This window comes from Mizuhopecten yessoensis, unplaced genomic scaffold (genome assembly GCF_002113885.1).
Source record: "Mizuhopecten yessoensis strain PY_sf001 unplaced genomic scaffold, ASM211388v2 scaffold7781, whole genome shotgun sequence".
Lineage (NCBI taxonomy): Eukaryota > Metazoa > Mollusca > Bivalvia > Pectinida > Pectinidae > Mizuhopecten > Mizuhopecten yessoensis.
This window is the reverse complement of record NW_018407219.1, coordinates 627,478-649,254: the sequence shown is the minus strand read 5'-3', so window position 1 is coordinate 649,254 and position 21,777 is coordinate 627,478. Positions and strand designations below refer to the sequence as shown.

Here is a 21,777-nt window from a genome sequence, read left to right as displayed (position 1 = left end):
GGGCAAAGAAGTCATTCCAACAGTGTGGACAAGTTATATGGGATTTTACTGACAATATTACTTCTTTGACCCATATATCTATATATATAGTGTAGTGGGACAGGGATCCTTTATAAGAGATGAAAAATGAGTACAGAATTGGGTTGAAACTTTGGACCTCCAAAATCTAGTGAGTTTACTTTTTGTGGCTCAAATGGAATGAGTGTAATCAATTACCTTTTAATACCTTTGTCTTTTTCACATTGTTAAAAATTTTAAAGTTTGTAATTTTACTGAATTCTCTGACCACGCTCCTTTACATGTGGAAATATGTTCCATTGTTCTTTCTAAGGGATCAGAATTAGACGAGCAAGACTTTGAGAGTAGACCTTTATATAAATGGAGGGATGAATATAAATATCAGTTTATGGAAGCTTTAAGAGTTCATTCAGATAGCTTAAACAACTCGGTTGTTATTACGGAAGAATTAAATCAAGACTCTATTGATACCTGTGTTGATACTTTTACAAAGACATTGCAAGATATTATGGAACCCTTCTTTCTAAAGAAACCACCTGATATTTCTATGACCAAAGCCACGCCCCCTGTTAATGTAAATGTTACCGTTAATTGCCAGTAGAGATAATAAACCCTGGTTTAATGATCATGTAAACAAAATACGTAAGCAGTATTTGGATGCACTGCATAGTTTTAATTGTAACAAAAGTCATACTACTCATGCTGTTCTTAATTATTACCGTAGTAAGAAAAAGGAATATAGAAAAATGGAAGCTAAGTCTAAAAGGAAATACTTAAGTAATGAAGGTGACATGCTGGAACATATGAGAAAACACAATCCTAGGTATTTTTACAGAAAGTTTTCTAAGAAAAAAGGTAATTTGCCATTATTGACAGGCAAGCAACTATATAATTATTTTAAAAATTTGTCAAGTGTACAAAACAATGATGACTCAACAGGACAACATTTTCATTGATAAAGATATTGTGTATGACGAACTAGATGCACCGATTCTTTTTAATGAAGTAAAATCTGCTATTTGAAATTTGAAATGTGGCAAAGCGCATGGACTGGATGGTTTGTTAAATGAATGCTTTATTAACTGTGAAGAATTACTCCTTCCCAATTTGTGTATGTTGTTTAACAATATTTTAGAAGCCGGGTGTTTTCCTGCAAATTGGTCATCTGCTATTATTATTCCTGTTCGTAAAAAAGGTACACGTAATGACCCTAATAACTTTCGAGGCATCAGTTTAATAAGCTGTCTTAGTAAACTTTTTACTTCTATACTTAATAAACGTATTTTAGATGTTTGTACAAAATATGATATTTTAACAGATGCTCAATTCGGATTTCGTCCGGAAGTGAGTACGATAGATGCTATATTTGCATTACATACTATTATAACAAAAACATTGTCATCTAGGAAAAGATTGTATTGTTGTTTTGTAGATTTTCGCAAAGCGTTTGAAAATGTTGTCTGTTATTAAGTTGCTTTATAAATCAGTCAAATCCTGTGTTTCAATTAATGGGAAATGCTCTAACTTTTTTGAAAACAATGTCGGTTTATTGCAAGGGGAAATTTTGTCACCATTGCTGTTTTCACTTTTCATCAATGATTTTGAAATGTCCTTTATTGAAAAAGGTGCAACTTATTATGACTTCGGTGAGTTAAGTTTGTTTCTGTTAATGTACGCAGATGATTTGGTTATTTTTTTCGGAATCTGTACAGGGTCTGCAGACTCTTCTTGATAGCCTTTTTGAATACTATACAAAATGGAGTTTAACTGTAAATACGGAAAAAACAAAAATTGTAGTTTTTAGAAAAGGTGGAAGATTACATAATGATGAAAAATGGTATAACAAAGGAAGTAAAGTCGAATGTGTGGATCAGTTTCCTTACCTAGGTGTTATTCTAAATTACAATAATAAATTCACTTCTATCCAAAAACAATTAGCTCCAAGGACGACAAGCTATGTTTGCACTATTTTCAAAGTGTTCATCATTAAACTTAAATGTAAAAACTATGCTACACCTTTTCGCTACATATGTAAGCAGTATCCTTTTCTATGCAAGTGAAATTTGGTGTATGCACAAAGCTCCAGAGATAGAACATGTACATTTACATTTTGTAAGAAATTACTAAAATTGAAGAAATCGGCCAATAACAACATGGTATATCTTGAATTGGGACGATTACCTCTAGTTTGTATGAGATAAATTAGAATGGTTTAAGATCTTAAAATCTGAAAGTTGTATTAATTCCACTTCCTATAGATTTTTATTAAAATGTTGTAGTAAAAATGATTTCAACTGGGCTAAAGCAGTAATAGATAAATTGAATAATCTAGGTCTTAATGATGTTTGGTTAAATCCATGTATTTCTCAGCAAAATGTGTTAATACCATTGATGAAACAAAGAATTTTTGATCAAGGCATACAATCCCTTAGGGCCTCAATGGAAAACTCTCCAAAATGTTTATTGTATAAAAATATCATTGATTTCGGAGAATCATTACAATTTTACCTCACAAAATATATACCAATGAAATATCGCATTTGTTTAACTCGAATCCGTACATCTACACATTCTTTGGCTGTAGAAGTTGGAAGGTATAAAAATATACCTAGAGAATGTAGATATTGTAAACAGTGTAACTCCCCCTCTGAAGTAGAGGGTGAATTTCATTTTTTATTAGTCTGTTCTAAATTCCAAAATCTCAGATCACGTTTTATCAAAAGCTATTATTGGAAAAAAACACCTGTGTTTAAAGCCGTTCAGTTGTTGAGTGTCCATAATATTAAAGAATTGTGTATACTAGGAAAATTCATCTATGAGGCAAACAAATTAAGGGTATTATAATGGAATGTGATTGTCTTCATTATCTGACATTGTCCATGCTTTGTGTATAATATGTATTGTATACTGATGGGCCAATGGCCTAAAGTTCGTATAAAACTTGAAACTTGAGTTACCTAGTCAGAATTCACCGCCAGACCCAGTTTTGTTCACAGTATAATATCCCTTCAGACATGAACTGATTGAATACAGTAGTGTGTTTATACACCTGACAGGGAAGAGACCTTAGCCACATCAGCTGCAGTCCTGTGATTTTAAACTGACATGAAATCAGGATTTCTAGTCTGAATTTTAACATTAGATTGGTGGTATTTGTATTTGACATTTCAGAAAGAAATTGAATCAAAATAAACAACATCTTAGTGCTGTTAAGTCAATGCTTTTGATCAGTCGCTGATAATAGCTCTGGCAGTTTAGTTCTGTCTCAATTTGGATGTGCACTCTCCGGGGATATCACTATGTCGCCTATAATACTAGTAAAAGTTTGGTTTCTAAGTCTGGATAAAACATCTTATTTCTACCCCCTTATTCTCGATATTTTTAAACACAATTTATCACAGTATATCTTTATTTATTTATAATATTAGATTAACTTGCTACTGAAAATTGATGCATCCAAACCTAGACCACCCTAAAGAGTTGATATTGGGTGGAGTGGGAAGGAGGGAAGCAAGCGTAAAGACACACAGCTGTGTCGGGGATGGCGGGGAAGGCAGTGGCAAAATGACTGCTGAGTGAGACAAATTGAAATAACCTTCATGCTTGATAGGCGAGCATCCTGATTCAAGGTCAATTATGAGGTTTACATTACTAACACAAAATTGGATCAGACATGGTTTGTTTTTTAATTTTCACCAGCAGACTAGATCCAGAGAAAAATCAAAGGAGTTTTGGTTAAATCTGAATGTATAATTGATTGCATATTATATATAGTTCTGTTGATTTTCTGGTAAAATACATTTCATATTTATCTCTTGTTCTTCCAAAAGGTAACTTAACCGGCAGATGAATTGAACAATTCTGACACTGCAGTGAACCTCAATATAATATATTCCCCAACTTTAAATTGATGGACAAGTAGTATTTTTTTTTCTGTAATGGATAAACCTAAAAAGTTTTCCTATCATGGATTAACCTTAATAGTTTTCCTGTCATGGATAAACCGAAATAGTTTAAACCGAAATAGTTTTCCTGTCATGGATAAACCAAAATAGTTTTCCTGTCATGGATAAACCGAAATTGTTTTCCTGTCATGGATAAACCGAAATAGTTTTCCTGTCATGGATAAACCGAAATAGTTTTCCTGTAATGGATTAACCTAAAAATAAATCCTGTGATGGATAAACCTAAATAGTTTTAATGTATTCAATTTATTTTTTATAAACCAATTGAGTACAATTTTAATACAGGAAATAGGAGAGAAAATATTGATAAAAATTGTTCTGAAGAAAACCCACTGTTCCATTATTACCAACAGAGTTATAGATACATTCCAACATTGAGATAGTAAGCGACATGTTTTTGACTCCCAAACATCATGGGGAGGCAAAATAATGGAATCTTTATATAACAATCAGTTATCTAATCCCAGAGAGAAATGTAGATAACTATAAAAGTTAATGTTTGGACATATTGGTATTTTCGTCATGCCAATAACAGTTTTATCTCATATCTGGAGCCGGGTGACCAATTAGGTCTTTGGGCCTTTTTCTATATTAGTTTTTCCCATTCCATCTGTACTGAGTTATTTCCAAAGGCTAATACATGTGTGCTGATGTGTGAAATTGATCAGTAGGTACAGTCAAGTCTTGATATAATTATGCAAGCGTTTTATATACTTTGTTGTTATAGCAAATCGTGAAATTATTTCATGTTTTAATCAGGAAATACTGAAACTTAACACTCCAGCATTAATTGGTATACCACTGGGTTCGTTAAATACCAGTACTCTAGAGTTACCATCACAGAATTGGTTGAATAAGAACAAAGCTATGACACAATGGCGCTGCTGATCACAATGTTGATCATGTCATAATTTGTTCAACTAGAGCAAAAAATGACATGCCAAATTCAAAAAGCCTTAAAATAAATTTCAGACTAAGATTATAACCTGTTATCCTTCAAATTATAACTTGTTATCCTTCAGGTTAATAATCTACAACACTATACACATTGTCTAATAATAGGATATGTATCTCATATCAGTTATACAGACAAGTTTTTTTAAAAATTATATTCCTTGATAATGTTGTGATGCTGTACCCTCTTCAGATTTGTAACCTTTATCTCTGTATATCCTCCCCAGCTAGTGTATCAGTCTGTGATACACTCAGAATTAGCCACACAGCTAGTTTGTCAGTCTTGGATAGCCTCAGACTAATTAACACAGCTAGTATGTCAGTCTGTCTGAGACCTATTCACACAGCTAGTGTGTTCCTCATACTGATTTACATAGCTATTGTGTCAGTCTGGGAAAGCCCCAGACTTATTTCACAGCTAAATATAAAGTATCAGTCTGTGATAGCCTCAGACTTTTTTCACAGCTAGTGTGTTAAGTCTGAGATAGACTCAGACTTATTCACACAGCTAGTGTGTCAGTCTGTGATAGCATCAGACTTATTCACACAGCTAGCTTGTCAGTCTGGGATAGACTCAGACTTATCCACACAGCTAGTTTGTCAGTCTGTGATAGACTCATACTTATTCACACAGCTAGTTTGTTAGTCTGGGATAGACTCATACTTATTCACACAGCTAGTTTGTCAGTCTGGGATAGACTCAGACTTATTCACACAGCTAGTGTGTCAGTCTGTGATAGACTCATACTTATTCACACAGCTAGTGTGTCAGTCTGGGATAGACTCAGACTTATTCACACAGCTAGTTTGTCAGTCTGGGATAGACTCATACTTATTCACACAGCTAGTGTGTCAGTCTGGGATAGACTCAGACTTATTCACACAGCTAGTGTGTCAGTCTGTGATAGCATCAGACTTATTCACACAGCTAGTTTGTCAGTCTGTGATACACACTCAGACTTATTCACACAGCTAGTGTGTCAGTCTCGGATATCCTCAGACTTATTTACACACCTAGTTTGTCGATCGGGGATAGCCTCAGACTTATTTACACAGCTAGTGTGTCAGTCTGTGATAGACTCAGACTTTTTCACAGAGCTAGAGTGTCAGTCTGTGGTAGATGCAGACTTATTCACACAGCTAGTGTGTCAGTCTGTGATACACGCCGTCTTATTCACACGGCTATACAGTTGTGGGATCGCACAACGTTACATGATGTGCGGTGTGCGCACGATGTGTGCACGAAGTACGAACGATAAAAAATTGGACGATCATTGCTTGCGCACATTTGTGCCGACAACGGGCGAATGTTGTGCGATAACAATCGTGGTTGGTGTAAATTGAGGAATGGCTTAACAATATATATGGTTTCGTGTTTAAACATATAAACTTGATTTTTATGTATGTTTCTATATTCTAGCTACATCTATAAGCTTATCTTTCTGTCTATGTTTTCTTATATTTAGAAATGGTGTTTTCAGTGTTTTTTAAACAATTAACCTATATCGACCCATGTAAAATAACAACACAGTCTCGGCAATACAGGTAAACATAGCCACTTTGTACCTGTACCTAGACCGTAGTTATCCCCCGCCCGGGCTACTTACGTAACTCGTCAAGGTGTGAAAACCAGGTGAAGGGGAGCTATAGACCAAATCGAATGCAAATAACAAATACTTAATGTTCAGTTGTGTTTTCATAACGGTCATACGGTATCACATATCAGCTCTATGTGTCAGGGACAGGCCAGGTAAAACTTTGGTCACTCATCAAATTGTTATTTACCTGTTCTGTTACCTAGAATTAGCTAAACCCATTCTTGACAGTCTAACGGTCACTGAAACACTGTGTAACACGCATTGTAAAATTGTACATAATCTTAATTACTGTGATGAGAAATTACAGTAATATATACAGTGTACATTATTGCATACGAGCCTCCATATGTTTTGCATTCCTTAATATTGATCAACAAATTGTACCAAATCGCACAGTTGTGCGGAGAAAAGTGCACAACGGGGCGAACGATTGTTAAATCGCACAGTTGTGCACACAAAGTGTGGACGATGTGCGGATGGTGTGTGAACGATGTATGCACGATGTGCGCACGGTATTTTTGGTGCGTTGTGCGGTCACACAACTGTAGTATGTCAGTCTGTGATAGACTCAGAATTATTTACACAACTAGTGTGTCAGTCTGTGATAGACTCAGACTTATTCCCAGCTAGTGTGTCAGTCTGTGATAGACTCAGACTTATTCCCACAGCTAGTGTGTCAGTCTGTGATAGACTCAGACTTATTCACACAGCTAGTGTGTCTGTCTGTGATAGACTCAGAATTATTCACACAGCTAGTGTGTTAGTCTGTGATAGACTCATACTTATTCACACAGCTAGTTTGTCAGTCTGGGATAGACTCATACTTATTCACACAGCTAGTGTGTCAGTCTGTGATACACGCCGTCTTATTCACACGGCTATACAGTTGTGGGATCGCACAACGTTACATGATGTGCGGTGTGCGCACGATGTGTGCACGAAGTACGAACGATAAAAAATTGGACGATCATTGCTTGCGCACATTTGTGCCGACAACGGGCGAATGTTGTGCGATAACAATCGTGGTTGGTGTAAATTGAGGAATGGCTTAACAATATATATGGTTTCGTGTTTAAACATATAAACTTGATTTTTATGTATGTTTCTATATTCTAGCTACATCTATAAGCTTATCTTTCTGTCTATGTTTTCTTATATTTAGAAATGGTGTTTTCAGTGTTTTTTAAACAATTAACCTATATCGACCCATGTAAAATAACAACACAGTCTCGGCAATACAGGTAAACATAGCCACTTTGTACCTGTACCTAGACCGTAGTTATCCCCCGCCCGGGCTACTTACGTAACTCGTCAAGGTGTGAAAACCAGGTGAAGGGGAGCTATAGACCAAATCGAATGCAAATAACAAATACTTAATGTTCAGTTGTGTTTTCATAACGGTCATACGGTATCACATATCAGCTCTATGTGTCAGGGACAGGCCAGGTAAAACTTTGGTCACTCATCAAATTGTTATTTACCTGTTCTGTTACCTAGAATTAGCTAAACCCATTATTGACAGTCTAACGGTCACTGAAACACTGTGTAACACGCATTGTAAAATTGTACATAATCTTAATTACTGTGATGAGAAATTACAGTAATATATACAGTGTACATTATTGCATACGAGCCTCCATATGTTTTGCATTCCTTAATATTGATCAACAAATTGTACCAAATCGCACAGTTGTGCGGAGAAAAGTGCACAACGGGGCGAACGATTGTTAAATCGCACAGTTGTGCACACAATGTGTGGACGATGTGCGGATGGTGTGTGAACGATGTATGCACGATGTGCGCACGGTATTTTTGGTGCGTTGTGCGGTCACACAACTGTAGTATGTCAGTCTGTGATAGACTCAGAATCATTTACACAACTAGTGTGTCAGTCTGTGATAGACTCAGACTTATTCCCACAGCTAGTTTGTCAGTCTGGGATAGACTCAGACATATTCCCACAGCTAGTGTGTCAGTCTGTGATAGACTCAGACTTATTCACACAGCTAGTTTGTCAGTCTGTGATAGACTCAGACTTATTCACACAGCTAGTTGTCAGTCTGTGATAGACTCAGACTTATTCCCACAGCTAGTGTGTCAGTCTGTGATAGACTCAGACTTATTCACAGCTAGTTTCAAAAGTCTCAGACCTTTCAGAATTAGTTATCTCTTAAAATTACAAGTTTTACTTTGTAAATAGAAGGGATAAAACATTAATCAGCAATGTATTGCTCCAAAATGAAATGTCTAGACCAATTGTGTTTTAATACTGCTTCAGTGACAATACTGTTCCACTGTTGATATATCAAATGCTATTTTCACTTTATATATTGCTTATTTCTAAAAAAAAAAAAAATATTGTCAGAGATTGATTTGTACGTTAGCCAAGCCATATTATATCTGATAAAGTTCCATGTGAAGGAAAATATTGGTAGAGAAACTATTAACAGGATATGGCCATTCAAACTGAATGCGAAAGGTCATTTTCGATGGAAAGGATTTCCTGCAAAATGCCAAATACTCATCATAAATGAGTTAATTGTATTGGTAAACTATGTATCAATTAACTTCATTGTAACAATCAATACATTTATATTGCAATTTTGAGAAATAAATTACCCTTCCATTACTTAAGCGATGTTAAATCACATTTATTCACAATGTTTTGACTTCTTACAATGAAATAAAAACTAGAAAACTACATATAATAAACGGTAACTTTTCCGTGGTAAAACTCTACAAAGTTGTTTGGTTGTGTTTGTAGGGGTTCGAGGGCTACCTGAATGTGGATCTGGATAGTGACCAAGTTGTTGTCCTGTATGACAAGCTACCATCTTTGACCTTTACCACAGTTGTCAGCAATGTGACTGGTGTACTCAAGCTACAGGTAAGGAAGTGTGAAATATGAGAAACATTTTTTTCTAAAATCCAAATTTCAAATCTCAACACTTCCTCAGGAAGTTTTATACATACAGTATGCCATTCACACACTACACACAAATGCACAAATATTTCCACTGTAGACCTGACCTTCCTAAAAAATTACAACTTCACATATTAGACATATTTTTAGTACAAGAACATCTGTCCTTCCTACACTAGAACACCATCCCACACTAAAACACCATCCCACACTAAAACACCATTCCACCATTCCACACTAAAACACCATCCCACACTAGAACACCATCCCACACTAGAACACCATCCCACACTAAAACACCATCCCACACTAAAACTCCATTCCACAATAAAACACCATCCCACACTAAAACACCATCCTACACTAAAACACCATTTCACACTAAAACTCCATTCCACACTAAAACACCATCCCACACTAAAACACCATCCCACACTAAAACTCCATTCCACACTAAAACACCATCCCACACTAAAACACCATCCCACACTAAAACTCCATTCCACAATAAAACACCATCCCACACTAAAACACCATCCTACACTAAAACACCATTTCACACTAAATTACCATCCCACACTAAAACTCCATTCCACACTAAAACACCATCCCACACTAAAACACCATCCCGATATGGAAAGACTTTCCCCACTTAAACACCATTCCATACTGGACCACCTTCCCACATGTAAACGGCATCCCACACTCGACCACCTTCCCACACAAAAGGCTTCCAACATTCGACCACCTTCCCATACTTAAACGGCCTCCCACATTGGAGCATCTTCTAATACTGGAACTGCTTCCTATGCTTAAACAGCGGCTCCCACACTGGACCACCTTCCCCTACTGGAACTGCTTCCTATGCTTAAACAGCACCTCCCACAATGGACTACCTTCCCATACTGGAACTGCTTCCTATGCTTAAACAGCACCTCCCATACTGGACCACCTTCCCCTACTGGAATTGCTTCCTATGCTTAAACCGCACCTCCCTCACTGGACTATCTTCCCATACTGGAACTTCTTCCTATGCCTAAACAGCACCTCCCCCACTGGACCACCTTCACCTACTGGAACTGCTTTCTATGCTTAAACAGCCCCTCCCACACTGGACCTCCTTCCCCTACTGGAATTGCTTCCTATGCTTAAACCGCACCTCCCTCACTGGACTATCTTCCCCTACTGGAATTGCTTCCTATGCTTAAACAGCACCTCCCACACTGGACCACCTTCCCATTCTGGAACTGCTTCCTACACTTAAACAGCGGCTCCCACACTGGACCACCTTCCCCTACTGGAACTGCTTCCTATGCTTAAACAGCACCTCCCACACTGGACCACCTTCCCATACTGGAACTGCTTCCTACACTTAAACAGCACCTCCCACACTGGACTACCTTCCCATTCTGGAACTGCTTCCTACGCTTAAACAGCACCTCCCACACTGGACCACCTTCCCCTACTGGAACTGCTTCCTATGCTGAAACAGCGGCTCCCACACTGGACCACCTTCCCCTACTGGAACTTCTTCCTATGCTTAAACAGCACCTCCCACACTGGACCACCTTCCCCTACTGGAACTGCTTCCTATGCTTAAACAGCATCTCCCACACTGGACTACCTTCCCATACTGGAACTGCTTGCTACGCTTAAACAGCACCTCCCACACTGGACCACCTTCCCCTACTGGAAGTGCTTCCTATGCGTAAACAGCACCTCCCATACTGGACCACCTTCCCCTACTGGAACTGCTTCCTATGCTTAAACAGCATCTCCCACACTGGACTACCTTCCCATACTGGAACTGCTTGCTACGCTTAAACAGCACCTCCCACACTGGACCACCTTCCCCTACTGGAACTGCTTCCTACGCTTAAACAGCATCTCCCACACTGGACCACCTTCCCCTTCCCACACTTAAACAGCCTATCTCCCACACTGAAGTACCTCCTAGAATAAATACCAACACTAAGACAGCTTCCCACACTGGACCACCTTCCCACACAAAAACACTTTCCCACACTGGAGCAAATTCTGCTTAGATACAAAGGCACCTTCTTATAAAGACATTCCTACACAGAAATATCTTCCTGAATATCAAAATAATCTAGCTTCCTTTACAGAAATATCGTCCTGCACCAGAACACTCTCCCACGCTGAAGCCACCTTCCTACCTATATCTTGGAATATCTTCAATGAAGATGATTATGAAATATATTGCAGAAGAAAAATGATGTTGCACTAACAAAATATGACTTTTGGTTACTTGGGAGACGTCTGCAATAGATTAACTTGGCTGTTGATGACGACTTTTACTGAAACAGATGACTGCGACTTAAGAAATATTAATATTTCAGTTTTAAACTTTAATATCCATTTGTCTCAATAATACCTTTAAACTTACTTTTATCAGAACAATCCTTCTCTGGTTTGAGTGAAGTCCGGAAGACCAGGAAGTTCCATGAGCTATCTGTATGAAAGATAATATTGACATGTCATTGAGAGTTATTTTGCTTGAATGTTAAAAGTGCTGAAACCAAGAGTTAAAGGAATGATGTCTTTGTTTAAGCCACCAGGCACGCAAACATTAAGGTGTCAGACATCAAACATCCATACATGTTAACTAACGCATTAAGCTTTTTATCTTGAGATAAATGAACGGAGATTAGAAGATTGCCTAGATAAGGTTTGACGAATTGATGCATGTTACAAATACTATTGAACTACTTACATGTTTACCTCATGGTTCCGCATGAAAACAGACCGATGACAGCCATTGCTTGGTTCCTTCATCATACGGAAGCATGAACATATTCAGGATACATCTTATCTAGTTTAATGTACCATACAACAATCGAATGCTGACAAATTTCTTACTCCATTGATGCACATTCAAATTTCCGTTTCTGTCAAGTAAACAGTGGCAGCTTTGTTCTGGAGCATTCCACAGTGCACTCCTGAAGCAGTGAGCCAGTAGTGCGTACATAATGCCCTCTATGAAACAGAATTAAATGTTTGAACAGCTACTCAGATTAATTGACAAAAAGGCTATCAAACGAAACAATAGTGTTGTTGACTGTATATTTTCTTAATTTACTTAAATATTGATGTAATTCGCTGGAACTATATTATCCTAGCAACCACAGCCACCCGTTGTTAGCTGTGGTTAACCGTTGTAGCAACCCACTCTGTTTTACCTTCGTGCAGGATTAAAACAATTTTCAGGATGCTAATATAATGATTGACCTTCATTTTGACAGCAAACATGGAAGCTAAAGAAACAATAATTATAGTCTTTGTATATGGCTGTTAGCTTGACCTTATATCATACTCTGATCACAGGTCAATTATGTTAAAACACTCAAATAGATTCTTCTGAAAAACCAAAAGCATTAGAGTCATGATATATGTATAGTTGATAGCTGTTGAACATAGTGTACCTATGAAGATTAAGAAAAGATCGAACTTTACCTATATTCAAGGTCACAGCTGGGGTCAGATCAGTTGAATCACTTAAACAGCTTCTTCTGAGGCACTAGGAGGTCTTGAGACATGGCTAGTATAGATTGCTTGCCTAGAGTACCACCAAGTCTGAGGAAGGAAATGACCTTGACTTGTACACAAGGTCACAGGGTCAAATATTTTATACATTCAATATACCAGAAACTTCTCTTTGTAAAGAAGTTAAAAAAACAGGTGTCAAATGTAGCCAGTTGCATGCAGTGGAATTCATAAAAGGATTTTTTTTGACCCATAATCAAGGTTACAATTGTCAAATTAGTTTAAACCCTCAAACGGCTTCTTCTGAAACTCCAAAAGTCCTAAAGTCATGAAATTTTGCTTGTGGTTAACTGGCAGTAAGTACTACAATGTACAAAGTTTAAGGAACAAAAGGACTCAAATGACTTTTGTTTCAGAACAACAAGTCCTGAAGACATTATAGTTGACCATTATAAGCTTACTGTAACGTGTTGCTATGGAATTTGTAATGGCTATTGTCTGTATATATATAACTTTGATAGAAAGTTCAAGTCTTGGGTACACTAATTCACATAATTAGTAAGAATAGATAATCATAAAATAATGTAACTATGAACTATAAAGGGGAATAACTCTGACATATATTTTACACCATAGAATTAACGGTACCATTTTGATGTTGCTGTATTTTATGGACCCAATGACAGTTACCTACATGTACATGGAAACAAATTTACAGATCTGTTTGGCTGTATATTCAGAAAATGTTTGAATAAGTTTCTCATATGAAGATTTAAAAAACCTTATAATCATATAAAAAAAAATCATTCATACTAAATCCTTTTATGCAAGTACATGTTTTAATTCTTGACATTTATATCAACCACCAGACTTGTTTTAATGGGTTGTGTTACCCACACCAACACTTGTGGGCTGGGTTGTTTGTGCTGATGATTCTGTTTATCTTCCAATCTATCACCACTTATAGCCTCTTCTTGTTTCTATAGATGTTAGCTGTAGAGTCCCGATTGCCTCCTACATTTCAACATCAAATCAAAATATTCATTCAATACAGTAAATACGGGATCAGACAATATGTCTGAGAACTTCAGGAAGCAATTTCATTGAGTAAATTCTGATAAAATGTTGATAAAACTAAAAAAGCATTCTTTTCAAATTTGTATCACAGTTAATTTAAAGAAGCAAACATTCGTTTATTTGCTTGGATTTTTTTTCTCTCAATTTCTTGGAACTTTTATCAAATTCTATTGGAGATTCCTCCTTTCTGATAGAAGTACTGAGTGAATGAATATGAATCAACCAGGATCAGGACATTCAAACTTGTGACACACAAACTTGTGTGCACTGAACAAGCTACAGTGTATAACCTATGTAGGAGTACAAACCAGTTCACCCGGGAATTGATATTGAGTTGTGTCATATTTGAAAAAAAAACATTAAAACATCTGGAAGAAAACTCAATCTAAAAATAAACTGTGATTTAGGAATTGAAGGAATTTTAAAAATAAGCCTATCCCCTGTATTGGATTACATAGTACTTTTGTATTTTTAAAAGTAAGAAATGTGTAGGAGAAACTAACACATAATAAGTCAACTCTGAACACAACTTCATTCACAGAAATGCCTTGTTGTGTCTCTGGGTTAAGTCAAGAGGAGGTTACAAGGCAGCATTGCATCTTCCATCACATCATCTGTTAAGTGGGTACTTGTGCTGGATAGTTAATCATTTTGATTAACCACTTTAAATTGGGCTGGCTGTTCACATTTTCCTTTGGGAAGAAACATTGAAATGTGAATTGGTTAACAGGTATGTTGAGAGCACACACTAACAGTGGTCTGGAAACAATCTCCAGTGACAGACATAACACTTTACACAAGTAAAAAAACTACATTGTGAAGGTCTAGTTGCTCATTATTATAAAGCTGTTACATTTTCTATTTGTTTTGTTGAATATAATGGACCGATACTGGGGCAAACCTGGACTGGTGAGATCCTATGTGACTTGATTGGTAGCTCATCTGGCAGATTATCTGTCCAAAGTTCAGAGGTTCTGGGTTTGAATTCCAGTTTGTCCAATTGCATTACAAGCTGGTGTCTATGCATGACCACCTTTTTGTTACAAGAAATAATCAGCTACAGAAATTACAGTAACGGCTGGACAGATTAAATAAAAGAATAATACATGTGTGCTTGGCAAAGGGATAGCAGATCCTGGGTTGTACATGGAGATGTCTTCAGGGTCTAAGACAATGGGTGTTTAGGACCAAATGCTTGTAAGGAAAAGGAAAGAAATGAAGGAGAAGCAGGTATGGAAAAGGAGGGAAAAATGAAGATGATGTGGACAGTAGGTCAACCACCAGTAGACAGACAGCTAGTGTGGTTAAAACATAGATCTTGGAGGTTCTGGGGTCAAAACCAAGTAACTTTACCCTCAAAATGCTTTTCTAGATCATTGATAAATAATTCTAACGTGATATCAATTGAATGGTCTAACCACAAAAGAAAATTGAATTAAATTTCATCTCATCTGTACTTGTAAACAGGATCTGGCCAGTAGCAGTGTGGAGCTAGTCGCAGGACAGAAACCGCAGCCTGTACATCTGATGTCCGTGATGCTGACCGTTCAAGGTCGGTCATTTCTGCTGCAATATACCTTTCTTAATTACTGTAAAGTACTGTGAATCTTTCTGTTTGCATAAAACATTTACATGATTATGAAAAATGATTTATTCGCAAATATTTGAATTCACAAAATGAACAATAACAGGTTTGTTTATGGATATTTACGACATTTGACTCTCCATATTAATTAACCTGAAAATATATAAATCACTCCCAATGTGAGCAGTTTACAATAACCAATGCAAGCTAGTTAGGTCTTGTTTAGTGTGTGAAGGGAAGCAACCTCAGAAAGAAACTATACTTTTCTGACCATAATTAATCTACTAGTGTAAAGCCAACATACAATTGTCATCCCTGATTTGATTCATTGAAATTGGTCAGATTTGTTCTGCGTCTAGAGTGATAATTTTGGGTTTAGACCAAGCTATTGCTCATGCAACTCTTTCTCATCAATATAGCCTATCATGTGGAGAGTACATCAGTTGCCAGTGGAATTTGGTTATTTCATGTTAAGAACTATCAAACTAACTTTCCAAACTGACATTACATGTTAAGAACAATCAAACTAACTTTCTAAACTGACATTATATGTTAAGAACAATCAAACTAACTTTCCAAACTGACATTACATGTTAAGAACAATCAACTAACTTTCCAAATTGACATTACATGTTAAGAACAATCAATTAACTTTCCAAACTGACATTTTATGTTAAGAACAATCAATTAACTTTCCAAACTGACATTTTATGTTAAGAACAAGCTTTTCAAAAAAACATGGGATATTAAATTCTTTTTTACCTGGTGTCCTAATGGAGGAGATTGTTGAATTTCTTAAAGTGCAGTGTCATTTTTAATACAGACTTCAGCTAACCAAGGTATATGCAGTAATTTTTAATAATTTTCTCAGGCAGATCGGGATTACTGAGCTTTTATTAATCAATACATTTTACACTGGTTTATTGTAAACAAAGTTTGATGTTTGAGCTGATATAATGGTTGTTAAACTGTCATACCAGGAGTTAAAAACAGAAATCATGGCTGTTGACAGGAATGGACTCTTTGAAGGATCACCTCCCTGCACAACAAAAAATGAACAGGTTCTGGAAGAAGACGCGAGCCTCAATGGATTCTAAACTTAGACAGGAGTCGGAGAAATATGGAGATATATTGTTTGTGAATGTCACAGATGTCTACAGAAATCTACCAACTAAACTTCTACTGTTTCATCAGTGGTAATATATTTATTTACATTGTCTGGTTTATTTTGCCTGACATGTTTTATTTAAATATCACCGTTTGTTTCACCAATAATACATACCTACTCAACTATTTCACCAATGTACAAATATTTACCTATCTGAATGTTTCAATCAAGTTTAAAATTTCTGATTGTTTCACCAATTAAGGGATAAGCCTCCTACATTCACAAATTGAGTTTTGTGGCAACAAGGAGAGGAGCTGGAAAAACGGATACAAAGTATTTTCACACTATAATGACGCAAATCTCAAACCTCCAGTAGAGTGATCCGATTCTAATTTATATAAGCTCAAACCGTGATAAAATGATATGGTATCTTTTAGCATTTTTAGAAGTCTCGGTCAATGTGTCATGGATTAATGCTCAGTCACATCAGTTAAGCATTTAAAGTGAAGAGGTCATTCATGACATTGACCTTTCGGAATAACACTATTGTTTCTGACATCATTAATAATCCATTTCGTGATGTTTTAGGACAAACTGGGGTTATCGATGTCAAAAACAAATACCATCAGGGTTTCATATGCAAAGGAGAAAATTGTTGAAGGCATATCATGATTACACCATCACAAATTAGTTTGATTGACCAATCAAATGCTACATTACATCTCAGATAAATAAATATTGATCAGAATGTTGTACTGATGGTTATGTAGTCGTGTGCTGTTTAGAAGTGTACATGTATGTGTTGTTACGTAAACAAATTGGTTGTTGAGAGGATTTTACCTCACCTGGCCTAAAAGGTGTAGTATTCATCCATTTGTCATTAACTTTTTGCTTCAAATGACTTTTCGGTATCAAGAAGGTCTAGGGTGATGAGATGTGGCCGGGAGCATGCTCAGATGAAGGGCTATCAACTTTGTTCAGATGAATGACCTTCACCCAAAGGGTTAACATTGTAATATTGATATTTTTTCCAGGCTTTACAACCATTTCAATGCCAGCAATGTTCTGAAAACAGATGACGACTGTTTCGTTAATATTGGGAGTGTATTGTCATATCTAGATCAGATAAAAATAAAGGACAGAGAAACCTGGTGGGGCAGGTAAGTATGATTATACTCTATGATGTGAACTATTAGTTCCTAGAACATTGATATATCTCCATAGTGTCACGTGATATGATACACTCTGATTTTCATATCAAAGATATGCAAGAAATATAATTATGTAAAAATATCAATAGCAGAGTGTTCATTTATGTGGTTATAAGTCAGAAGAGCTGTGTATCCCTTATGATATAGCAAAACATACGACTAAATGTTTAAGTATGAAGGTATGCATTTAGCCAATGGAAAACAGAATGTACCATTCAATAGTAGGTAACTCATTCGGTTAATTTGATGATTTTTTATGTGCATATTATGTACACCCTCACATGTATAGAGTGGGATGCTGTATAAATATGTTGTGGTACTGTATGACATATGCAGCTATATATATAGAAACCACAGTTGTTGTTTTTTGCGTGATTTCATGAATAAGATAGATAAAGTTAGGTATGTTGCTTTAAAGAAAACCAAGGGGTACAAACATAAAAGTGTTGGGTCCGAAAGGTAAAATATATCGTGTAAGAACCAGTTATATCAGGCTATACTTGGTTGTAGTTTCCGAGATCAGTGGTTGGTGGAACAGTGGGGGAAGTGGAGGGAACTAACCTACACTGCAGATGTGTACCCCAGGTTTGCCTGTGGGGTTGGCAATTTGGTGTCCAGGGGCATTCATACCTGGTTAGGACAAAATGGCAATTATTTAAAAGCATACCAGGTAAGTTGTCGGACTAGACTCCGTGTCGCTAGCTGAAATAATATACGTATCTAACATGATATGCTGCAATAGATTATACTATACTTAACTTTTAATGCATATGCATACTTTTAATCTATTGATGGCCATGCATGCTCAGTGTGTCATGTTATAGAAATCACCATCCAAGGCTTATTATTATTTTTATTTCAAATAGGTCTTAATTGCCTTGAGACAAGGAGCACAAGTCAAAGTCCATGTAGCGTATCAAGTCATTTATGTATCAGTTTGAACTAAGGTTACTGTAATTAGCAAATCTGAAAAGACAATGTTTTCAGGAACAAATAAGGGTGAAAAAAGAGTCTGTACTTCTTAATATTTATCGACTGTGTACATGATCAGTTTCCAATGTAAGGGAAGTAACTCCCATATATATGTACATGTACTGTTTTGGCAGGGAGAAGACGTGTCAATGGGAGTATGGATGTCAGCGACCACACTGAGCTATATAAAGGTATAACATGACTTGCAATGCGAACTTTTATAAACAATTATAAATAAAGTTGTGTTTCAGTCCAGTTCCAATATACTGACCTGTCTAACCTGTTCAGTGATGTTCTGCAGGATTTTTGGGACCTTGGTATGGTGATTTCAAACTATTATGGTTGCAATTGAAATTTGAATGGGTATAGTCTTTTAAAGATTTGACATTTCTCTTATAGGCCTCTGCATCTCTGCTACTAAGAGATCACGTCCTTCATTTATAAAACATTGAACTACATTTGCCCAGAACTGCTCCGTACCAAATTAGAATCAAATCCCTAGACCCAAATTTTAACCCCTCTCGTCTTGACCTAAGGGGTCCACACTCTTCATTTATACAATATTAAATCCTATTACATCCTGTTAAATTTGTTAAAATACCTAGTGTTGTTCTAGTCTTGTAGTCCTTCAAGGTAAAAAAAAACAATTATTCATAAGAAAGGGAGTAAATTAAATGTCATTTTTTTATTCAGGATGATCGTTGGAAATGTGAAAAATACTGCTCCCCAGATGCTCTGGCAATACCTGAACTGTCACCACAGGAAGTAAGGACCATGTGGACTTACATGGAGACATGTGGTGACCCCTGTGGGTGTGGAGCCGGAGGGTAGACGACTCTGTCTAACAATCTAATAATGATGATTATATGACCTTGACAGTCAGTCAGGTCCACCTCAGACCACAACATTCAGCTAGTCTCACGTGACATTGAGAAATGGTCAGTTATATGTGACCTTGACATTCAGTTAGTCTCACGTGACATTGAAAATTGATCAGTTATATGTGACCTTGACATTCAGCTAGTCTCACGTGACATTGAAAATTGATCAGTTATATGTGACCTTGACATTCAGCTAGTCTCACGTGACATTGAGAATTGGTCAGTTATATGTGACCTGGACATTCAGCTCGTCTCACGTGACATTGAAAATTGATCAGTTATATGTGACCTTGACATTCAGCTAGTCTCACGTGCCATTGAGAAATGGTCAGTTATATGTGACCTTGACATTCAGTTAGTTTCACGTGACATTGAAAATTGATCAGTTATATGTGACCTTAACATTCAGCTAGTCTCACGTGACATTGAGAATTGGTCAGTTATATGTGACCTGGACATTCAGCTCGTCTCACGTGACATTGAAAATTGATCAGTTATATTTGACCTTGACATTCAGCTAGTCTCACGTGACATTGAGAAATGGTCAGTTATGTGATCTTGACATTCAGCTAGTCTCACGTGACATTGAAAATTGATCAGTTATATGTGACCTTGACATTCAGTTAGTCTCACGCGACATTGAGAGTTGGTCAGTTATATGTGACCTTGAAATACAGTCAGCAACACATGGCACGTACATTAAGCCAGATGTTCAGTGGTAAATCTCAAAACTGGTGACATGAAAGGTCAGATCAAGAGTACACAGTATACAAGTAGGCCGCATCAAGATGGCAACCGTTCAGTATGATTTATGACTTTCATTTATGGATTTTGTTGAGTTCAGTAATGGTAAACTGAGAAAAGTTAGAAGCTGCAATAAATAAACGTTCTGTTGAAGTAATGGTCATTGTTTTTCTTTGTCCCCAAGTGCTCCTCTTCACTCTGTAAAACTTATCATAGTGGATTCAGTTTTGTCATTTCACTGAATCAACTGACTGAAAATCTTAAGAAAATATCTGATATGTTTTTGTTTCAGATAATCCTTTACATTGACTCATCATGATGATGCAAAAGTTATTTTGAAGGGAGGTAACTCTAAAACAAAATGTTTATAATGGCATTGTAGAGTAGCCTAGTATTTTAAACTTTAAGACAGAGACATAACACATGATGTTGTATATTTATGACTTTATTAATGGCAATATCGCCTACTTTAAGGTGCAAAGATTTCAAACTGCATAGTATCACTGTGATTTAATAAGAAATAGTTTCAGCACTGTAACAACATTAGGACTTCAAAGTACAATTGTATCACCAGATAAATAACACAATTAAAATTGCAAATAAATTCTGAAGAAAAATAAACTCTCTGACTGAACAACAACAGCAACATAACAGTTTTACCAGATAAACAAAAACAATCATTTCACTGATCTGTCCCCAGTCTTCCTTAAAAAAGTACGAAAAATGTGTTTTTTTAAACCACTTGAATTGGGTATAGATTAAAAACAAGAGGCCCATGGGCCTAAACGGTCACCTGAGTCCTACAGTATTTAATTTTGTTGTTGAAATATGTACCAATTTGAGTACAAAATAGTTAAGTATAACGTTAACTTAAGTTTGTCAGGACCATGAGCTGATCATTCCTAGACAGAGTTTCAGTTCAATCGGCCCAGCAAAACTTAACTTTAAGTTTGAAATAGTTTTTCAAAATGGTGGCCGTGTCGGCCATATTGGATTTTTGATCGAGCTAAAGCTCAGGTGACCTAAAAACTGATTGCTCATATATACCCTAGCTTGTTCAGAATTTTACAAATCACCTTACTTATTTACTATTTTGTTGCGATGCCTAGTTTGAGTTTCACTGAACATTCACAGAAGAACTTAATAATAAAGATTTCCCACGGTGCAACCTATTATTACTGCTACAACTTCAAATTTTTTTTTGACAATCATATCATCATCATAAATTTTACCAGGA

The 21,777-nt window shown here is 36.4% G+C and overlaps 1 protein-coding gene across 1 annotated transcript in view; it reads left to right on the top strand.

Annotated features, from left to right (window-relative positions):
* LOC110454356 (UDP-GalNAc:beta-1,3-N-acetylgalactosaminyltransferase 2-like) overlaps nt 1-20,689 on the top strand; it is a 298,859-nt gene extending 278,170 nt beyond the window's left edge. Inside the window, exons 8-14 of the mRNA XM_021503824.1 lie at nt 9,300-9,422; nt 15,507-15,591; nt 16,637-16,820; nt 17,767-17,892; nt 18,454-18,613; nt 19,050-19,106; nt 19,609-20,689. Coding sequence (XP_021359499.1) covers nt 9,300-9,422; nt 15,507-15,591; nt 16,637-16,820; nt 17,767-17,892; nt 18,454-18,613; nt 19,050-19,106; nt 19,609-19,746 — 873 coding nt within the window. The 3' untranslated portion in view covers nt 19,747-20,689. The remainder of the gene's footprint in view (nt 1-9,299; nt 9,423-15,506; nt 15,592-16,636; nt 16,821-17,766; nt 17,893-18,453; nt 18,614-19,049; nt 19,107-19,608) is intronic.
* The last annotated feature ends 1,088 nt before the right edge of the window (nt 20,690-21,777 follow it).